Source organism: Phodopus roborovskii, unplaced genomic scaffold, assembly GCF_943737965.1.
Source record: "Phodopus roborovskii unplaced genomic scaffold, PHOROB, whole genome shotgun sequence".
Taxonomy (NCBI): Eukaryota; Metazoa; Chordata; class Mammalia; order Rodentia; family Cricetidae; genus Phodopus; species Phodopus roborovskii.
In genome coordinates this window covers 4,902,851-4,924,123 of record NW_026126646.1, presented here as the reverse complement: position 1 = coordinate 4,924,123, position 21,273 = coordinate 4,902,851, and the positions used below count along the sequence as shown (strand labels likewise).

The 21,273-nt window shown below is 54.0% G+C and overlaps 1 protein-coding gene across 1 annotated transcript in view; it reads left to right on the top strand.

Annotated features, from left to right (window-relative positions):
• Ajap1 (adherens junctions associated protein 1) overlaps positions 1 to 21,273 on the top strand; it is a 109,527-nt gene that overhangs the window by 46,588 nt on the left and 41,666 nt on the right. Inside the window, exon 2 of the mRNA XM_051173957.1 lies at positions 4,398 to 5,197. Within this exon, the coding sequence (XP_051029914.1) occupies positions 4,398 to 5,197 (800 nt within the window). The remainder of the gene's footprint in view (positions 1 to 4,397; positions 5,198 to 21,273) is intronic.

The following is a 21,273-nucleotide window of genomic DNA, read 5'->3' as shown; positions in this document are numbered from 1 at the left end:
TAGAAAATAAAAGTAGATGGAGGCAAACTGGTGTGCACGGCTTGCGGGCTCTGTTTCCCCTCTGCACGGTGTCCTTGGAGGAACAAGAGGTGACCGTCATGAGGCTAGGAGGGATCTTAAATCCTAGGGACTCTCACAGAGCCCACTGGAGACACCGAGTCTCCACAGCATTCACACGCCTTGCCTGTGACTCAGAAGGCTGGCTCAGGCCTTCTTGTTTGCAGCCAGGGCCCAGGATGAGAAGGACACCGAGACAGCTCACATCAGCCCCTAGAACACTTACGCACACTCCTTTCTGGGTCCCTTCTCCTCTTATTGCTATTGAGATGTAATCTACACGTCATTAAATTCACTGCTTTTGAGTGTGAGGTTCAGTGGTTTCTTTTGGTGTATTCCTAGGGTGTGTAGCTGTCACTGCAATGAATTCCAGGACATTCTGTTCCCCCCCACCCAAAAGAACCCTCCAGGAGGCGATCTCCCCCCAAACAGTCTGTCCCCTGTATCTTGGTGGCCACCAGTGTCCCTGCAGTGTCTGGGGAGCTTCTGTCTATAACAGACTTAGAGATCATGCCCTGAGTCTCCCACCTTCGTGTGGCCCTACCCCAGGTTCCGTTGCCTTTGCTTGCGGATGGTACTTCCTGCCTTTTGTGGGGGGAGGGGTCAAAGCTACTCTGTGTCTAGTTGTGTCCCATGTGCCTGTCTGTTGGGGGATTCTTGGGGCGTTTGCATTCTGAGCCACAGTGAGGGGCTGCAGTGGACACATGAGTGTACAGGTACGTACTTTAAGGGCTGTGATAGACACAGCAGCGTTGCTGTAATTTCCCAAGTGTCTACCTCAGGCTGGCCAGTTCACATCCCCACCATGTGCGGTTGGGTTCTGGTCTCTGAGCATCAGTACCAGCTGCTTCTGCTGCTGGTGTGTTCCATCTTTATTGCCATCCATGACACTGAGGAGTGAAGTGGGTGACATATTCTGAAGGGGCCACTTGAATATACTGGTGTTTCAGGGAAATGGTGTCATCTCAGCCTGGCTTCCTGGGTAAACAGTTAATAGCAGGGTAGGCCACCATGTTGCAAAGCCTCCTTCTGTGTCTGGGTGGATGGCAGACAGCTGGCAATGCCTTGGTGCCTTTCAAGGTGGATCCCTCCATCAACAGCTTCACCTTGTATTTGAGCATGTCTGAGGACCTCTAAATCTACACGGAACACCCAGGTTCTGCAGGAGGCATGAGAAGGGGAGGCTCCTGTGGGTTTACAGGTGTCCTTGAAGACCAGTCCAGGTGTGTCCCCTGCAGACCAGGCCTACTGCCATGAGATCAGGCCTCATGCAGGACCCAGAACCCTGTTGGCCAGCCCTTGTCCCAACTGACAGCCACCTCCACCAACCTGCCCTCCATTTCCCTCGCTGAACAAGTGCATCCCCTTTAAAGGGATCTGCTGGGCTGAGGCTGAGGAGGAGCAAGGCATCCGCCTCCCCAACCCCACTGCTGTGTGCGCTTGGGATTTCTGCATAACAGCTGGGTGTCTTGGAAATGAGAAGGTTTCTATGGTAACCAATTACAGCCCATGATTGGTGAAAAATCACAGAAATATCCTGTGTGTGAAGTTGTGCTGGGGAGGCAGGCCCAGGCTTAGGTGCTGTGGTTTTAATTTCCTGGGGCGATATTTCTCCGAGTACTGACTGCAGGCAGCTCTGCTTTTGTACTCCCCAGTCAGCCTGCCCGGTGAGGCTAGAGACGCCTAGAGGGACTTGACGGGGCCTGATGGCATCTGGCAGAACTCGAAGGAACCTACTGAGTTCTATTGGGGTGTGGTGGAGACTGCCGGGGCCAGCATAGGCCTAGGGGAGTTAAAAGGACCTAGCATAGGACCTGGTAGAAGTCTGGCAGGGCGGCTGCGGGGCTGGATGGGTCTCTAGGGCAGCTGGGATGAGGGCTCCGGTGCTAATACAGACAGAACAGGCTTGGAAGGACATGGTGCAGCTTTGCAGCCTTCTGGGGTCCAGCGGGGCTGGCTGGGATCTGGTGGAGTCTGGTTAGGCTGAATGGGCCCAGAGGGGTTTGTTAGACGTGGTCGGATCTATTGAGACCTGGAAGGTAATGGAGTGTTCCAGTAGAATCTGGTAGGGCCTAATGGGTCCTGGAGTGGCCCAGGGGCCCTAGGGAAGTCTGGAGGTAACTGGTGGGATCCGATGGGCTCTAGCGGAGCCTGAAGGGGCCAGGTCAAGTTTGCTCAATACTGGTGGGGTTTGGTTGGTGGCACCATGAAAAGCTGGCAAGGCTTCGTAAAGCCTAGATGACCTGACAGAGCCCAGTGAGGCCTCGCAACTACTCAGAGCATCTCACTCAGAGGGAGACAGGCACCTATCCAGATATGCAGGCAGGGAAAGACCCAGGGTTCTCACCGTTCCAAACCTACAGGGTCACCAGCAGTTCTGAGGAGAGGCCCTTCCTAGTATGCAGGGGAGTTTCACGCTGACCTAGATTTCTCCTCACAGTGATGACAACCCTGTTCCTACTGGAACTTGGCTTCTCGTGCAGAGTAACAACACAAAGGTAGAAACTGCCCAGAGGCATCAGCCTAATGAGCTCTCCCCCTTCCTGCAGCAAAGTGCTTTCATTCTGATTAAAAGCCAGGCCTTATTATTTGGGGACCATTCCTTTTTGCTAATTAGTCCCAGTGAACTGAAATTTCTTTCTCAGGGACCAACTCCTTTCCAAGCATCGGTGGGGTGCCAGCTTCAGGCATGTGGGGTTCAGCTCAGGCTGAGAAAGAACATGCACACCCTTGAATAAACACAGTTACATGCACTGAAGGGCAAACAAGGACATGCTTGCACGCTCACACTGAAATCCACACGGGCGTAGGGAGGAATAGACCCATAGGGAGGTACAGATAAAGGTACACTCACCAGGGCACACGGATGCACACACAAATAATTACACACACGGACATAATGGTGGCTTCTTGCACACTGCCTCTCACACCCAGGGGACACTTGTAGACACATCAGCACGCCCACACGTGCTCATTCTCAAGCTGGCAAACACACTTACAAATCGACTCCCTCAGACTCTCGTGCACAAGCAGCTGCATCCGGCACGCATGCACACGCATCCACCCCCTTCCAGCATACACATCCACGTGGGCTTCACAAAGCATGTACCTGGCACACCCTGACACATGCACTCACTTTTTGAAAACACACACGTGACACCTTATAAAGAAAAACAACCCCATGTGTGTTTCTGGGCCCAGCAATCGCAGCTGTGGAGATTGGTGGCACAGTGTACCTGATGCCCTGCACCCCCAGCAGCCTCTGGGTAAGTTTTAGATTCCTTCTAACTTTCGGATGTGAAGCTTGTTGATGACAAGGGCTGACTTTGAGTGGCACCTATAATCGGTCCTCAGTTACCTACGCCGGAGGAAGAAGGAGCGTGGGCTGCACCCTTCATGCCTGGCTGTGTGGGTCTGCACGCTGTTCTGGATTTTTGTGTGATGTTTCTGTGTCCATGAGGGGACTTGTGCTCGGCTAGTGGCGCCACCCCCCCCCCACTCCCGGTGGGGACTGTCCCAACAAGTCCCGGACGAGCTGTTATCATTCTTCCCACTTGCTCCCAGCACAGCGAGCATCAGTCTCATCTCCTGATTGGCTGTGCTCAGTCTGGTCTTCCCCTATCCAGCCCCAGCTGAAGATGAGAAGGTTTCCAAAGGGCATCTCCACTGGAGATAAACAGGGAGAGTAGAAATGTCAGCAGGGCCAGCGCCTAGTACTGAATCCTCCAGCTTTCCCTGAGCAGCACCCAGGGAAGGCCAGAGGTAAGGAGATTTGCTTGCCTGTGTCCAGGTGGAGAGCGTGCAGGTGTATGTTCATGGAGGACCAGAGGGCCGTGCTGTTGGTATGGGTGGGGAAGGCCCCGCACTCTAGGGGGAGGCCCCTCCCTTCTGCCTCGCACAGCCTCCCAGAGCCTAAGGCCTCTTCCATTCATGCACAGGCCTCAGGAGTCAGCTGGCCACCTGGGTTTGAGTGGGTTCTAATGTACAGAGGCCCCAGGTCTTCAAGCAGATGTTATCATCACCGTGTGTAGCTTCAGTGTTCTTGAAGTCTCAGCGTCATAGTGGGCCAAGCCTTGAAGGGCGTTTTGCAGGATTGGGGGGGTGGCTTTCGTGACTGGGTTCCTTGCCATAAAGGGGGGCTCCTTGGTTATCATCCAGGAGGTGCCTGGGCTGCAATCACCTGTCTCCCAAGCAATTACTGTCTTGGAGAGTAAAGAAACACGGAGCACCTGAGCTGGCCCAGAGGCTTCTGGGGCCCTTTCCAGGTTCAGACGAACTCTTTACAACCAACAGAGGTGGCCCTGCTGCCGTCCACTGACTGCTCTGCTCTCTCTCCTCAGCTCCATGTCCATCCGCTGGCCCGGCCGCTCTCTGGGAAGCCATGCCTGGATACTGATAGCCATGCTACAGCTCGCAGTTGACTTCCCGTCCTGTGACTCGTTAGGCCCAGGGCCTGAGTTCCGGCTCCTTTCGCGTCCACAGAGGCCCCAGCGGCTGTGGAGTCTGCGAAGTGGACCCCCAACAAGGCTACCAACGCCAGCCTGGAGTCCCCGTGCTGCCCGGGCCGAACGTGCCCATGGGCCCATACAGATGCAGACTCCCCGTGCTCGGAGGGCTCACAGGCCCAGGGACCAGGTGGCCACCCTCGGACCCAAAGGGGGACTCACCAAGCCCCCAGCTGCCACGGGATCCAGCCCTTCCCTCACCTCTGCGTCGGCCTCATCCTCCATGGTGGCTGCTGGCACAGCAGAGCATCAGAGCCTCTTAAGGCGGGGTAGGAGGCACACACATGACACGGGGTTCAACGATTTCAACTTCCGGGGCGGCAGGCCCACGACAGAGACAGAGTTCATAGCCTGGGGGCCTACTGGGGATGAGGAAGCCCTAGAATCCAATACTTTCCCTGGTGGATTCGGCCCCACCACGGTGTCCATCTTGCAAACACGGAAGACGACTGTGGCCACCACCACCACCACCACCACCACGGCCACCGCCATGACACTGCAGACTAAGGGGGTCACTGAGTTCCTAGATCCCTGGAAAAGGACCCCTGTTGGGGTTAGCACAACAGAGCCTTCCACCAGTCCCAGCAACGACAGGAAAGACATCCAGCCCCCAAGGATCTTGGGGGAGACCTCAGGTAGGGGACTTCTTTGTATTTCTGCTCTGGTTGGGGGAGATGCAGGATGCAGGGTGCTTTGGAACAGGAGTGTGCGGAGATGTTCACGCTGCCATGTGGAACACAGTAACTTCAGCGTCTACCTGTATGCGGATATCCAGGCTACAGTCTCTGGGGTACATCAGACTCAATATTAAGGGACCGTGTGGTCTTCAAAACCTTCAGAGTGTTGGCCCTTTGGGGCTGGTTCACTGCTAGACAGAACTTGGCCTCAGGTTAGGAATGGCCTTGAATAGCTGGAAAGACTAAGGGCAGATAAGGGAAAGAACTCCCTGTGATGCTGACTGAAGGAAGCTCTGCAGAAAGGTTCATCTCTTCCCCCCAGGGAGCAGCTGGGGGAGGGCGTCTGAAGGCGGGGACAAGATGCAAGGCTTTGGCTCCCTGGCCCTGCATCTTCTCCTCACGCCTTATGGACAGTCGCAGCTCCTTGGCTTCAAGATATCTCCTTCTGTGGGGGCTCTGTTCATCTTGCATGCCTTGTTCTCTAATGTCTGCAACAGGAGCATGTCCCAGGCCAGGATCTGTCTCTATGCCAGCAGCCATGGGAGAGAGAGCTGGCAGCTAGTCCCCTCCCACAACCCCCAGCATGGCCATAGTGTCTTAGAAGTTTGCAAAGGCATGTGGGCAACATCCCCACAAATAGCAGCCCTTGCTGTTGCTCTGGAGTCAGGAGCTCCTTGGGCATCAGTAAGAATGGCTGGTGGGGAGGAGTTGTCTTCCTCAAGATTCAAGCCTCAGGCTGATGGAAGGAGGCAGGGCAGGCAGCTCCTGAGGTTCACTCTTGGGCAGTTGGTACCTGGTTTTGTCCTGACTGTTCCTCCTCTGACCTTGGGCAGGCAGACATCGGCTCATTGGGTAAGCAACCTTTGCCCTTCAGCCACCAACATCCTTCCTTCCTTCCTACACTGAAGGACAGAACCCACTGCACACATTGGTCCTCAGGGATCTCACCTGTGAAAACAGAGCACGTCGTGAGCAAGGGCAACACTAAGCCTGACGGCTCCTGGAAAGAGACCAAGGGCTGCATAAGAGTCTCTCCCACGGTCTCCCCGGGTAATTCACAGTGTTGAAGTGGGGACAGAGGCGTCAAGGAAGGGGCACATGGCTGTTCATCTCAGGGCCAGATGCCCACAAGCAATTCCCGTAGCATCTGTTTTAACGTCCACAGACTCATCAGCCATAATCGTAATGGAACTTGGCGCTCCCCTCTCTGACTGTCACCTCCCCTGAATACGTCACTTACTGTATAGACACGGATGAGGAAACACGTTCCCATTTGTCCCAAATTACATCTACTATTACAAACGCTAAATGCCCGGGACAGCACTGTGAGGCTCAGCAAATTAACTCACGGTACGTCGGCTGTTGCTAATCCAACCCGACAGATGCTTATCTCAGAAAAGATTTATGGTTCTTCATAATATAATCTGCTGCTAGATTAATTTGTTTAGCAAAACAGATTTAGAAGAGGGAAAATATGTATGTTTGCTTTGAATGCAGAGAAATGTAAATTCTGGTGACGAAGCCAGCCTGCAGGAGAGGGGGGCCTCTGAGCTGGCTTGCTTGGGGGCTGGAGAGTGGTGGCTCAGAGAGAGAGATGAGATGGCATGAAAGATCCCCAAAGTCTGGCTCCTGGCAGAGGTGATGCACCTTAGACCCTGAGGAGAGCTGGCCATTGGTACTGGAGGTGGGATATTTTCTTGGATAACCGAGGGAAGGCCATATAGTCTCCTAACGCTTGTTTACAATAGCATTTAGAACCTGAGGCAATAGGGGTGGTATAAAGAATGTCTTCGCTGTTGCCTGTGGTGTCCCACAGGCAACAAGGAGCAGGTGGTGAGGGCTGCCTGTTTGGTGCCTGTGATTCTGAGCTCTGTTTTATGTCCTTGGGCAAGGTCTCCTCTCACAGCTTTATTATTTTCAGCTGGAAACTTCTTGCCCTGCATGCCTGCTGTGCGGGTTCCGTGATGAGTAGAGTCTAGCTTGTGCAGACTGCCTGCTGTTTTTATACCCAGCTAGAGTAGCTAGAGGATGTGCTTGACCATGTCAGAGGCAGGATAGCTCAGCAGGGACTGGAGAGTCTGGTCATCTTGCCCAGTTCCTGCTGGGGGCACTCTGAAACCTGGAACCCCGTGAAGTCAGTTCTGTTCTTCACAGAAGGATCTTTGGAATCTGGCTTGGGAATTCAGCATTTTGGTTTGGTTGCTTCTGTGTAGAACAGTTTAGAAAGGATGGGTTACATTTCCCCGTGTGTCTATTGGAGGTGCAGGCTTTCCTATTGTGTGTGTGTGTGTGTGTGTGTGTGTGTGTTCTGTAATGACTCAGGACCTAGTGTTACAAAGAGTAGGTGCTGGAATTTCCAGAGAGCACCTCTCTCAGGAGCCAGATGACAGGTTAGATGACTGGGTTGTAGAGTAGTGATCTAGGCCACCATGTTTTCCCTATCCATGCCTCCATGCAAACGTGAGAGCTATCTACTGACTAGCTCTGCTGTAAGATTACAGTTCACAGCTTCTTTCATAAGCTGAGGGTCTGGCACCCCGTAGCTGTTCAGTGGGTGTTTGGTGATGTTAACATAAGTGTGAAGAAGATGAGGGCGATAATGAAGATGGAGATGGCGGTGATGGTGACAATGATAGCATTGATAGTGGTGGTGGTGAAGGTGATGATGGTCAGGACAGGATGGTGAGGTTATAGTGTTGGCATGGATAGCCATGGGAGGGGGTGATGATGGCGTTGGCACTGGTCAGGCTGGGGATAGTCATTCTGGTGAACATAGTAATGATGGTGATGATGATATTGACTGTGGTGATGTTGAAGAAGTTGGTGATGTTGGTGACGGTAATGATGAGATGATAATGGTGGCAAGGCTGCTGATGGTGGTGATGATAGTGGTGATAATGGTAATGTTGTTATGGTAATGGTGATAATGATGGTGATGACAGGATAATAATGGTGGTGATGGTGATAGAGATGATAATAAAGTTGAGGACAGTGATGGAGTTGGGGATGGAATTGATGGTAATGATGATGGGGATGATTGGTGGTGATGAGCTTGATGGTAACAGCTATGGCAATGGTAAAGGTGATGCTAGTTGTAGAGTTGGTAGAGATGGTGGTGATGGTGATAATGGGGATGGTATTGATGTTGCGGATGGTGATTTTTGTGTGGTGGTGGTGAGAGTAGTAATGATGATGGGAACAGGAATGTAGATGACGACAATAACGTCATCTCATATCCTTGCACTGATTGGCTGCTACCAGCTTTGAGGGATTCTTTAATGAAGTCCCAAGGCCTTGCCTCTGACCTTGATGCTCTCTGGAGAGGTGTAGATGTCTCTAGTCTAGAACTGCTTGGGATGGAAAATCACCTGGTACATAGGCACAGAGGTGACAAGCTGCGGCAGAGGGACAAGTCATGTGGGTCAGCGGTTTGCCTGAGGTTGAAGGAGGAGGGCCTCCCTGTAGGGTGGCTTTGTCTACCTCTCACTGCCCTCACCAGTCATGTTCTGAATCGGGAGGCACAGAAAGTCCTTGCATGAGTTTTCATCTTAAACTCCTAAAGGAGTCCCCGAGGAGCCCAAGCCAACAGATTCCAGCCAATAGACGTGCCCACTTCGGGAATGCTTGGAAGATGAATGTTTGACTATGGCTAGTGCTCATGGCAGGCTCCTGGTCCTGCATGGTGGGGTGTGTCCCACAATTCCCAAAGTGCCCAGGAGAATTAGACACTTTCCCCAGGTGTGAAATTCAGATTTCTCAAAAGATGAGACTCCCTAGAGGGCAGCCAGACCTGGAAGTCCCCATCTTCACTGAAGGTGTCTCCACCAATGCATCCCTTCTTGTGACTCCAGCCCCTTGAGGATGTGACAGCTTAGATGTCAACTTGAGTCCTGCCTACTCATTTTTGCACTGCAATTCACTCATGTGTGTTTCTAAGGATCACCTCTAAGTTGCTTCGTTGGGCCTTCGGTGCCTTTCATCTGTGTCTTCTGGTGGTAGGGTTGTGGTGCTTTCTCTGTACCTCGGTGGCCAGCTGGCCTGAGCAGGGGAACAGGGCAGCTGATCACGGGGGATAATGTCTGGTGAACACTGGAGTTGGAGCGGAAGGAAATTAGAAGCAGTTACACCCGTGAGAGGCCAACTCTTTCTATTGAGAGGCACTGTGGCAATTCAAACAGTGAGCCCCTTTTAATTAAGTTGCTGGGTGTTTGCTACCAGGGAAGTGGATCTGTCCTTAATTTAACGACGTCTGAAGCAAATGGCTCATGAACTTCAAAAGTTCCGAGTGGCTTAATTGGGATAACGGCATTAAAGAACGAACTCGCACGGAGATATGCAGCATCTCCATCTGTAGACCACGGCTTCCAGAGCTCCTGTCTGGACCGTCTGAGTCAAAAGGCCCCGCAGCATGTGGCCCCGCGGCATGTAAATGCTGTGGGGCTGGAAGGCACCATGCATACAGTTTATGGTCACCGATGAGGGTGAAGGATGGCCAGTGACCCCCTGGACCCCAAGTCTGCGGGACAAGCCCTCCCTCTGCTTTTGCTGAGCGAAGCTCCGCTCACACCCAGGGGAGGTAGACTCATTTCAGCTCTCCTCTCCTAAGGAGAGGTCCACCTTCCTTTACTTCCCCCACGTGTGCAGCAGCCTTGGTTTATTGGGCTCCCAGCGCCTCTTCAGCTCCCCCAGGGCCTTGTTCTCCTTCCGAGAGCATATCAGGAGGGGGAGGCTCTCTGAGGCTGGCCCCACCCACTGCCCATGCTGAACACAGGCTACCTGGGAGCTGCTGAGGCTGACTCGCCCCTGCCTTTCCCTTGCTGGACCTGGAGAGCTGTTTCTGCCTGCAGAGGGGAAGTATGTGAAACAGTGAGACACCAGACAGTCCTCCTGCCTAGAAACCAGTTTCCTGTCCCAGAGCGGGGGTGCTGGGTAAATGGAGTTGGGGGAGTCAGGGGTCTCACGAGTGGACCCTGAAGAATCCATCTGGTATTGCACATGTTACTCTGTGCTGTGTTGGTAGCAACTCCATGTAACATGCCTGCAGGGGTCATCTGAGCTCTGAGCTTAGGTATCAGACAGCATGCCACTTTTAGCACCATCGTTGCTGGTGTGAGAAGACCAGCTTTAGACTCACCGACATCTTGATCACCCATGCACCAAGCCGTCCTCTGTTCTCAGTTGAGGAAGAAGGCTTCGTCTCTGGTAGGAGCTGGTTGGGAGCAGGAAAGCCTAGCTTCTTGTTCTCTTTCCAAGGGTTTGAAGATGCAGTTAGGAAAGTGAGACAGGTCAGGGCACATGCCTTAGTAAGGACAGCAGAGTTGTCACAAAGCCCCAGCTTCATGAGAGACACTGGCAATTCTGGGGCCAGAGGACAAGGAGGCCACTGACCTGGGAGAGGCTGAGCCAAGTTGTGGGAAGGTGGTGGTGCTGACTAATGGGCAGAGCAGGTACAGTTCAGCCTCCACAACCGAGGAGCCTTGACGGAAAATAATCCTGAAGACCACTGCCCCTCCCCTGCCCCTCCCCTGTCCCTCCCCTACCCCTCCCCTGCCCCTCCCCTACCCCTCCCCTGCCCCTCCCCTGTCCCTCCCCTACCCCTCCCCTGCCCCTCCCCTGCCCCTCCCCTGCCCCTCCCCTGCCCCCACTGCCCCTCCCATGCCCCTCCCCTATCCCTCCCATGCCCCTCCCATGCCCCTCCCATGCCCCTCCCCTATCCCTCCCCTGCCCCCACTGCCCCTCCCATGCCCCTCCCCTGCCCCTTCCCTGCCCCTCCTTTGCCCCTCACTGCCCCTCTGCTGCCCCGCCTCTGAATTTACCCCCACTTATCTACCTTCAAACCCCAGTCCACAGTCAACTGTCATAGTGAACTGGATTGAGAGCTTGGCCATTGTGGGAAATGCTCTAGAACTTTCATTTTGGAGTGACAAGCAGCTTCTCTTCTGGTGAACTCTTCTCTGCCCTTGAGCAAGAGGATCCTGCCCCAAGGTTGACAGACACTAAGTCTGAAAGGCGCTCCCAGATAGAATGAGATATGAGATGCACCAGCATAAGTTTGTCACCCCATCTTCACGGCAGGTAAGTTCCCATTGACTCTCCAGGACTCCAGGTCTGTCACAGCTGCCAGATTCTGGACAGTCAGCCAAAATTGCAGCAGCTACACTCCTGGAGGACGGCGCGCCAGATGGTCAGATGCAGAGATGAGGTGCATGCCTGCGCTCAGATGTGGATCATCCAGTCCCAAACCCCGACACCTTGCATTCTGTTGTAGGGGTGCTGGAGTCAGCTCTAATGGAGCAGGGAGGGGTCCTCTCCAGAAGTGTCTTCCAGCAGTGAGAGTCAGATTTGTCAGGGGGTAAAGAGAAGATATCTACCTGGGGATGTGCCTGGGGGGGCGCAGCTGAGCCAATGCTGGCTGGAGGAGACCCTGCAGCTGACGACTCAGCTTGGCCTCTGCCCACGGGGGCGATGGCTGCACTCTGTGCCCTCACTGGTCTTGTGGCTTCTTCACTTGCACAACTGAAAAGTAACTTTCCTCTTCCAAGGTTGCGCTGAGACCGGGCTGCGTGCATCAGTTGCATAGACACGAGCATGGCCAGTGTCCAGTGTCCAGGCACGCGCTGTTCATCCCCAGCCTCCTCTCTGTCTGTCTGCCCTGGGGCGTCGCAGTGTTGGAGGCTCAAAGTGCTACTGGCTTCTGCCCCTCCATTACTCTCCCCAGAGTCAGCATTATGGATGGCAGTCTGTCCAAGGCTGTTCTGTCTTTCTGCCTCCTGTGGTGGTCCTCCAATCCCCAGGACCCCTCACCCTGGGTTACAGACTCACCATTCCCCCATGGTTTGTGAGAGCAGGCAGACCTAAGATTTATGTGTGAGGCAGGAAGTTTCCCTGTCCTTCATATTGAAAACTAGTCACGTGATGAACACCATTTTCCAGCCCTAAGGTCCAGAGAGTGTTTTTGTCACCTAGCCTCGGTGGTGGTGGTGGTGGTGTGTGTCTATGTGTGTGTGTCTCTGTGTGTGTCTGTGTCTGTCTGTGTGTGTGTGTCTGTGTCTGTCTGTGTGTGTGTTCGTGTGTGTCTGTGTCTGTCTGTGTGTTTGTGTCTGTGTGTGTGTGTCTGTGTGTGTGTGTGCCTGTCTGTGTGTGTGTCTGTGTGTCTGTGTCTGTCTGTGTGTGTGTATGTGTCTGTGTCTGTCTATGTGTGTGTGTGTCTGTGTGTCTGTGTCTGTCTGTGTGTGTGTGTGTGTGTCTGTCTGTCTGTGTGTCTGTGTCTGTGTGTGTGTGTGTCTGTGTCTGTGTGTGTGTGTCTGTCTGTGTGTGTGTTCGTGTGTGTCTGTGTGTGTGTGCCTGTGTGTGTGTGCCTGTCTGTGTGTGTGTCTGTGTGTGTGTCTGTGTGTCTGTGTCTGTCTGTGTGTGTGTATGTGTCTGTGTCTGTCTATGTGTGTGTGTGTCTGTGTGTCTGTGTCTGTCTGTGTGTGTGTCTGTCTGTCTGTCTGTGTGTCTGTGTCTGTGTGTGTGTGTGTGTCTGTGTCTGTGTGTGTGTGTGTCTGTGTGTGTGTGTGTGTGTTGGAGCTGTCCTGACTCATTACTACAGCCTGGTGGCATGGATCAAAAGTGTTCTCTTATAGCCCTGGAGACTGGGGGCCTGATAGTGGCTGGGGTAGGGCCATGATGTTTCTGGTGGCTCCGAGGGAGGACCTTCTGTATTTCGGAGTTCCTGCAGCTCCAGGACATACTTGGATTGTGGCTATACTGCTGACGCTCACCCCCATCTTCCCAGGGTTATCGTTCCTTCCGTCTACCTTGTAAGGCCACCTGTCTTAGATTTGTGTCCGTTTGGATAGCCGTCACACTCAGCTCCAGTACTTGACCGTATCACTTGTGTGGGGCCCTTTGTCTGAATAGGTCGCACCCAGAGGCTCTACATGGTAATTCATGGACAGAGAGAAAGGGTCCTGCCTGGCTGAACTGTTTGGGTTCTGTGGTTTAGAGTGTCAGGGTTTCTCTGCAGAGATTATCTCCACACCATACCTTGCTCCAAGTCCATCTGTTCTGGAAAGGACAGTGGGACCAGGCGGGGAGCACTGTGGGCTTCCCAGAGAGCCCTGGGCCTAGAATGGTGTCCTCTTGGCAGATGGGGCCTGGGAAGGCAGGGTCTAGAGAAGGTGAGACCTGAAGAAGATTGGACCTGGAGGAGGCAGGGCCTGCCAAGGCACTGTCCACAAAGCTGTCTCATGTAAGGTGTACTGTTTTTCCGCCTGCTGCCACTGGTCTTGTCCTGCTGCCGGGCCAGCCCCAAATAATACACAGAGACTCTATATTTGATACAATACTGTTGGCCCGGTTACTTGTTTCTTATCGGCTAGCTCTGCTTTTAATTATTAACCCATTTATGCTGATCTATGTATTTTCACATGGCCTTCTCTTACCGGGGAGGCGGCTGGCGTCCAGCTCTCTCCTGACTCTCCATCTTGACCCTCCTTCCTACTTCCTATTTCCTCCTTGTCTCCTAGTCCCTCCTATCTTCCTTTCCTATTGGCCAACAGTGCTTTATTATTAACCAGTATGAGGAACATATACAGAATGACATCTCCCATCAGTCTCATCCCACGGGCCTTGCCCTCATGAAGCTTCCCTCCACTCATGCAGGGACTCATTTCTTGACAGAGTTCTCTGGGTACCTGCAGACATGTGTGCAGTATGGTCACAGCGGAGGGCAGTGATGCAGAATTCCTGACCCCCACATCCCCCCACCTAAAGCGGCAGGCATGAGAAAGGAGAAATCTCCTGCTCTGCCTGTCAGGCGGGAGGAGAGGCATCGTGGGAAGGGAGAAAGATGTCTTAGAGATGCTTCTCTCTGAGCTAGCCATGTGGATGGACAGGAAAGCAGAGGAGGGAGGAGGCAGCAGCGATGTAGAGGGGCCAGGACATCAAAGAGCAGGGCAGGAGAAGGGAAACAGCCCCAGGGGCAGATGAGGTCCTCTAAGTGTGGGGAGCAGCCAGTGGGCAGGGCCAAGACCTCAAAGGCGCCGGGTGGCTGCCGTGAGAGCACAGGGATACAGTCAAAGTAAAACGGGCGATGACTTAGTGGGTAGAACATCATGCCACAAACCTGAGGACCCCTGTTCAAAGCCCCAGGATCCACGTAAAGCTGAGCATGTTGCGTGTGTCTATATTGTCACAATCCTACAGCAAACCAGGAGGCAGAAACATGGGAATCCCCGGAGGCTCCTAGGCCAGCTAGCCCGGGATACGAAGCAGCCAGCAAGAGACCCCATCTCAGATAAGATGGAGGAACCAACAGGTTTGTCCCCTGACCATAGCGAGTGTACAAGCACTTGTGTTCACACTCAGAACACTCACGCTCAAGTCGCGCATGCACGTGAGCATAAAGTACATATGATGGGCTCACAGGGTGATTTGACAGTGGCTCTGGGAATACCTTGGTGTTCTTTGGACAGCTGCAGAAGGAAGCTGGGCCCTTGATGGAGCCAGAGGGAGGTGATGGCCAGAATCCAGCGGGAGGTGCTGGCGGCCGTCTTGTAGAGACCAGGCTGCATTATCCGGGTTCCACTCCAAGGTCTTGTGGAGGAATCCAATGTGGATGGTGAGGAGATCAGTCTAGAGATTTTCCCGAGACTGATGTCTAAGACTGTCTTATCTCTGTGGGATGGAGCATCTTTAACCAGCTTGACAAAGCATGATGGACAGCAGCCTGGAACCGACAGCCATGTCTTTCTTAGAACTGCTTGCTTAGAACTGTGTGTTGGTCAGCTTCTGGCCACTGTGACAAAGGCCTGAGGTAATTTAACTTAAGAAAAGGAAAGGTTTTTGATTTAGATTTTGAGGGCATTACTCCATGAATGGCTACTGGTTTGACCCTGTGGCTACTTGGAACATTTGTCTGATGTGTGGGTGGAGGAGGGCTGCCCATTGTGTGACTTAGCATGAAGGACATGAAGCAGAGAGCAGGGTCCTATAGTCTCCTTCAGGGATCCCCCTACACATTGACCTCAAAGTGCCCACTGGCTGGCCCCATCACCTTCCAATGATACCCAGGCAGTGGCAAGCCTTCAACATTCAGGTTTCCTGGGAAATTGAAGACTCACACATAGCAGTGCCCTAGGGAAGAGGCATGGCAAGAGGTGGAACTCAAAAGACATCCGTGGATGTGCAGGAGGCTTGACCATTGCGGGAATGGTGGTCTGACTGGGCAGAGTGCAGACCACCTGCGGGGTAGATAGGTCTGGGGGGTGAGGCAGGGTCAGTATGCCTTCCAAAGGGGAGAGCTGGCCCTGGCTAGGCTGTGAGCTGCTAGCATGACAAGTTGGGGAGCTGGGGGCAGATGGGCCATCCCTCTGAGCTGAAGGAAGTAGCCAGCTGTCCCGGAGCAAGTGGAGGTTAGCCCCTGTATCTATGGACTTTAGGGAGGGGAGTCCCTGCTGCCCTGCTCCACACCTGTGGAATGAGCTTCAAAGGTTGATCCCCAGCTCTCAGGAATTCTTAGCTCACACAGGAGCCCGTGGAGCTGTATTCAGAATCCCCATCTAGCTCTCAGCAAAAAAGTAGCAGCAAGGCATCCAGTGCTTCTGCAAGCCACGCCCCCTTATTTTAAAGTTATTTTTATTATTTCAAACCATAGTCTATGTCTTTGTGCATTAATCCAAACACTAGAGGGTCCCTGGGTCCCCTTGGAGCTGAAGTTACAGGTGGTTGTGAGCCACCTGTCATGGGTACTGGAAACCAAATTCAGGTCCTCTGGAAGAGAGCTAAGCCATTTCTCCAGCTCCTCCTGAAATAGACCTTAATGTAGTGAAGGAAGGGCCTGCCCCAGAGAGATGCCCCAGGAGGGCCCCGCCCTCTTCCCTGTGGCCTCTTCTGGGTGGGAGGAGTCCCCACAGAAGGCCCCGCCTCTGCAGAGTACTACCTGTGTAGCTGTTCCTTTGCAGTGGGTGACATCTGCTCCTCCCTGAGTCATCGGCTCACAGCTCTCAACACTCCAGGTGCCCTTTCCCAGGCTCAGGCATGTAACTACCAGGAGGTGGGAAAACCTTCACACCCTCAGCTCAGGAGGAAATATAGCAAGTAGGACTCTGGGAAGTGTGCTTATGTGTCCCCTTTCCTCTCTGGCACCCAGAGGCATGCTGACAGCTGCAGATCTTTTCCTGTCACAGTCCCCAGCACGTCCCTGGTCCTCACCCCCACTTTTCCCGTGGTGCTGCTGGAGCTTTCCTTCTCTGCATGGTGTTCAGGGTCCCTTGGCCACCTCACCCTGGTCTCTGCAGCATTTAGATATTGCCATCATGGACCTTAATGTCATTGTGTGTAACCCTTTGGAAGCAGAAAGTCTGCACAGTCCGTGTGTATCCCCTGCACCTGACCCAGAGCCTGGTGCCAAGCAGAAGGCAATTCTGGATATTTCCTGTTGTTATTCCTGTCTGTGTAGAACCCCCATCCCAGTGTGGGCTGGTTATACTCCACCTGCAACTGGTGGGCTATCACCAGGTGAAGGAATGTCACCCGGGGCTGTTTTAGGCATTGGGGTCTGTCCTTTTAGGGGGCATATTAGGAAGCCCACCCTGCTGCCCTGATGAACGTGGCAGAGCTCTGTGAAGGGGCCAACCCCAGGTCAACCTCAGAGCAGTGGGGCTCTGGCCTCCCTCAGAACCTATGAACCCCTGAATGGGACTCAAGCCTGAGCCCCAGGCCCAGCAAGACTCCTGATCCATGTCTAGTGGAGAGAACTCAGTCAGGGCAGGGAGGGGTCTGAGTGATCGCATGAAGCCAGGGCTGGTAGGATGGGTGACTTCTGAGTGTGGTGGCTGTGCTTGGCTGACCCACTTAGCTGCCACCATTGCCTGCTCAGTGATTAAGTGCCAAGAGTCAGGGGACTTAGGTCACACAACAAACCTTCCTCTGAGACATAAGAGGTGGATTTTTCCAGGTCTGTTTTCCAGTGATCCCCGCATGGTTGGAGGGCCCTCTTCATTGGGGCATAACTAAGCCACTGCTGCTCACACTGCTTTGGAGGATGTCCAGCATCCCTAAGGGCTCTTATGACTAGTGGGGACTAATGGATGGGAGGGGTGTGCAGTGGGCGCAGGGACAGCCATCCACAACCTTCCAGCATGGTGCAGGAAGGAGCCGGAAAGCAAGAAGAGCTGCGCTCGGTGCTGAACCTAGCGTGGTGTCACTGTTCTGTGCTAGAACTTCAGCCTTCGGTGGCAGATGGCCGGATGCTGGCACCACGGAGCAGAGCAGGGTGTACTTGGTAGAGTTACTTGCATTTCACTAGCTAGGCCCGGGGCTCTTTGATCTTGGCATACTGTCATGCTGTCCTCAGCTCCAGCAGGAACTGTGGATACAGGGCTCTCTGGGTGTCTGCTGGCATTTGGCCTTGACTGTAGAGCCTGCATCCGCCTCCCTTTACCCTCTCACATCTGCTCAGGGTGAATCTTGTACCCGATAGCCACAAGGAGACTTACTCATTGAGCCCCGTGTTCCTGTCAGGTCCGTCCTGGGTTGTGTGGCACTTACTGGTATATGACAGCCTGGGGGAAATGTCATTGAGGTGGATTATATACAACAGTTCCCAGAGGTGGTTGGTTTATTGATGAACAGCCTCCTGGACTTCCTCTGTAAGAAGCTTCTACAGTTAACAGATAAGCATCCCAACTTCTCAGATCAGCATATGGGGGCATTGTCTTATAGGCAGAGGCGGGCAAGTTGGAGGGGCAGGGCTGCTACATGGGGTCTGTGTCCTCTGAGGATGACTGCTGTGCATCTCTCTGTACCTTGGCTCTTCTTGTCTAGCTACAGTGTTGAGTTCCCCACCAGGACAACCCGCCTGACCTATGTGGGTTCTGACCAGCTAGCTGCCCACTGCACACGGGCCACGGTGGTCACATGGAGCGGGTGTGTCCCTGCTGTGGGCCCCCAGCAGCTGCTCCAGGTGAATGAGGGCAGGGCTCATTCCTTCTGCAGCCCAGGGAGACTCTCTTCCCACTTCTGGTGGCTTTGGGTTATTCCTTGGCTTGTGGATGGACAGGCAGACACCTCTTGCTATTTTCTGTGTTTCTGCCCAGAACCGCCTTTCTTTCCAGGGATCCCAGCTGTTATAACCCTTGATGAACTCATTTTAGAAAGGCCACATTCACAGGTGTTGGGGGTTAAGTCTCAGTCTGTGGACTTGGAGCTGTGGTGGAGGAAAATTCGGTGCAATGGATTTGGGGACCATCTGACAGCGTAGAAAGATTGCATCTCAGACTCCCCACATCATTCCGTCCACAGAGACTGGACTCTTCCTCATATGGTCCCAGCCATAGGCGCCAGGCTCAGGACTTCAGTGTTTCTGGGTGCCAAGTTTAGTCCCTGTGGTACCCTCCCTTCATGCTGCCGTACCTGTTGCTTAGCCATAGAGTGCTGCTTAGATCCCTGGCCCTGTGTAACTCCATGTGTGTGTATGTGGGGGGGGGTCTTGAGGTTGGGTGTAAGGACATGGGGTGTTAGGACATGGGGTGTAGAGGGAAGAGGAATTCTGTTAGAGGTCTGCATTGAGTATGCACCTACAAACTTTTCACCCCAAGGAGAAAGACAGGGGAGAACTGACAGAGCAGTCTAGGAGTCCAGTGTCAAGAAAACTCACCAGGTGAGGCCCCGGAGAGGACCCCGAGATCCCGGGGATGACCCCGAGGCTCCAGAGAGGACCCCGAGAACCGGTGGAGGACCCCACAGCCCCAGAGAGGATCCCGAGACCGCGGGGAGGACCCCGAGGCTCCGGAGAGGACCCCAAGAACCCATGGAGGACCCCGAGAACCCATGGAGGACCCCGAGGCCCCAGGGAGGACCCCGAGAACCCATGGAGGACCCCGAGAACCCATGGAGGACCCCGTGGCCCCAGAGAGGACCCCGAGAACCCATGGAGGACCCCGAGGCCCCAGGGAGGACCCCAAGAACCCATGGAGGACCCCGAGAACCCATGGAGGACCCCGAGGCCCCAGAGAGGACCCCGAGAACCCATGGAGGACCCCGAGGCCCCAGGGAGGACCCCAAGAACCCATGGAGGACCCCGAGGCCCTGCCTTCTTGATTTCTCTTCCCTACAAATCTCCACCACGGCAAAGCAGGAGCTATCTTTCTCCCACTGAACTTGCCCTGCTGCCCGCTGCTGGCTGGAAAGCATGCTGTGCTGTGTTCCTGTTAGCCAAGCAGTAGAAACCCTGTGCCTGTCAGTCAACCATATTCCCAGCAGCCATTCATACCAGAACAGTTGTCTTCTCCAGAGGGGAAGAACAGTTGTTGATATAGGCGAGTAGCCTGCTGGAGTGAAGGAGAGCCCATCCCCCTACCGAGAGCAGTCAATAACCCTGGAATGCCTGCCGTGGGCACATGGAGCTGGGCACCCAAAACAGGAAGACAGATGCTCAAAGTGGCGCTCTGCCTAGCCTCCCTCCACACTCTGGGATGGATGGTCTCAGCTCTGCCAGAGTGGACAAAGGTCATCTGATGCCCTCACTTCCCATCTCTGGTGTCTCCTCGTGGTCTAACTCTGTAGACTTCACTCCAAACTTCAGGTTGTTCATCCTGTTGTTTCACAGAAATCCTCCCTGTGCTCTCGATTACTTTTAAGTACGTAAAAAGCTGAGGTTCCTTCATGATGCTATGGCCGCATGGGTCTACAGCCCTGTTCTTGTGTGCTTATGTATCCTTAAAGGATGGAGACATTGGGACCGCACTGAAGAAACAGGCAGGCAGGCAAAGGAGGGCCTGGGTATCCTCTGCCGGCAGAGCTCTGTCACTTCAGAGTTACAGGGACAGCTTGGCAAGTGAAAAGGAAACTCCAGTGTGTGTGGTCCCAAGCGGCGTTGGCTGCACTGGGCCTCCGGGTGTGGTCAGCTCTTGCAGAGCTCTGGGGGCCTGCCTGCACTGTCTGTGAGCAGCACAGGGCTAGCTCTCCACTTGTCTGAGAGGAAAGGAGCTTGGAATGCAGGAGTGTATGCCCCCACCATCCCCCCAGATCTGCAAGAGGGGGCTTCTGAAGAACACTGACCATTGCCCTCTATAGCGAGGGGGCTTCTGAAGAATACTGACCGTTGCCCTATAGCCGGTCCTTGCACTCTGTGAGGCAGGGGCTTGCCAGCAGTGTCTCTACTGAGCTTGCTCGTCTATACCTCTCCATGGTCCGTGGCATCTTGAAAGCTCTGGGTGTCAAGTAAGCCAACACTGCCCTGGTGTCTGTGGGCCTTCTTCCCTGGGCAGATGGATGTGTACCGGGAAATACACATTTCTGTGGACGGGACAGCCCCCTCTCCCTTCCTTTCCCCAGAACAGCCTGAAAAATTGCAGGCTGGTGGCTGATGGCCCCTCAGGTCTGAATTGAGCAAACAGTGACTGTTGGGGGTGCATCCTCTCCCATTCTATGATCTGCAGGGGAACTTTTACTGTTTAGTGTGTATTTCTCTTTGCATGTAGTGTGGTGGTAGTTAGATGTTCCTGTGGCACCCAGGGCAAGGTTGCCCCCTGGGGGAAGAAGAAGGTATTGTCTGAGTCCTGGAGTGTTTGGTCCATGCTAACCTGCTCCACAGCCCTGCCCAGGCCTCTCTTTTCCTCACAAGGCTTCTCAAAAGTCCCCAAATCTCCCCAGTTCTGAGGTTCAGGAACCCCAGCTTCTCAGTGAGGATTTTGGATCTGCACCCCGCTGGCACCTGGCCTCTGGACCAGCAGCTCTATCTGTCCTTGTTGCCCCGTTCTGAAAGCTGCACTGTGTTGGTGGCAGCCAGTATAGAGCTGCATGGCAGGGCCCCTCCTGGGGGACCTGAGTGAGTTACAGCATGTGCTTGGCACAGGTGCGGAGGAGGTTAACAGCCACAGAGTGGCATCTGCCTGTCTCATGAGACCGTAAGTTCCGGCTGGGCTGACAATATAGCAGGCATCCATGAGGCAAAGCCTCAGGCTGGGACCCTGCCGTTTCTCGGAACCACAGGTCAGAGGGAACCACAGGTCTTTACCCAGCCCTCAGCCTCTGCTGCCTGCATATCC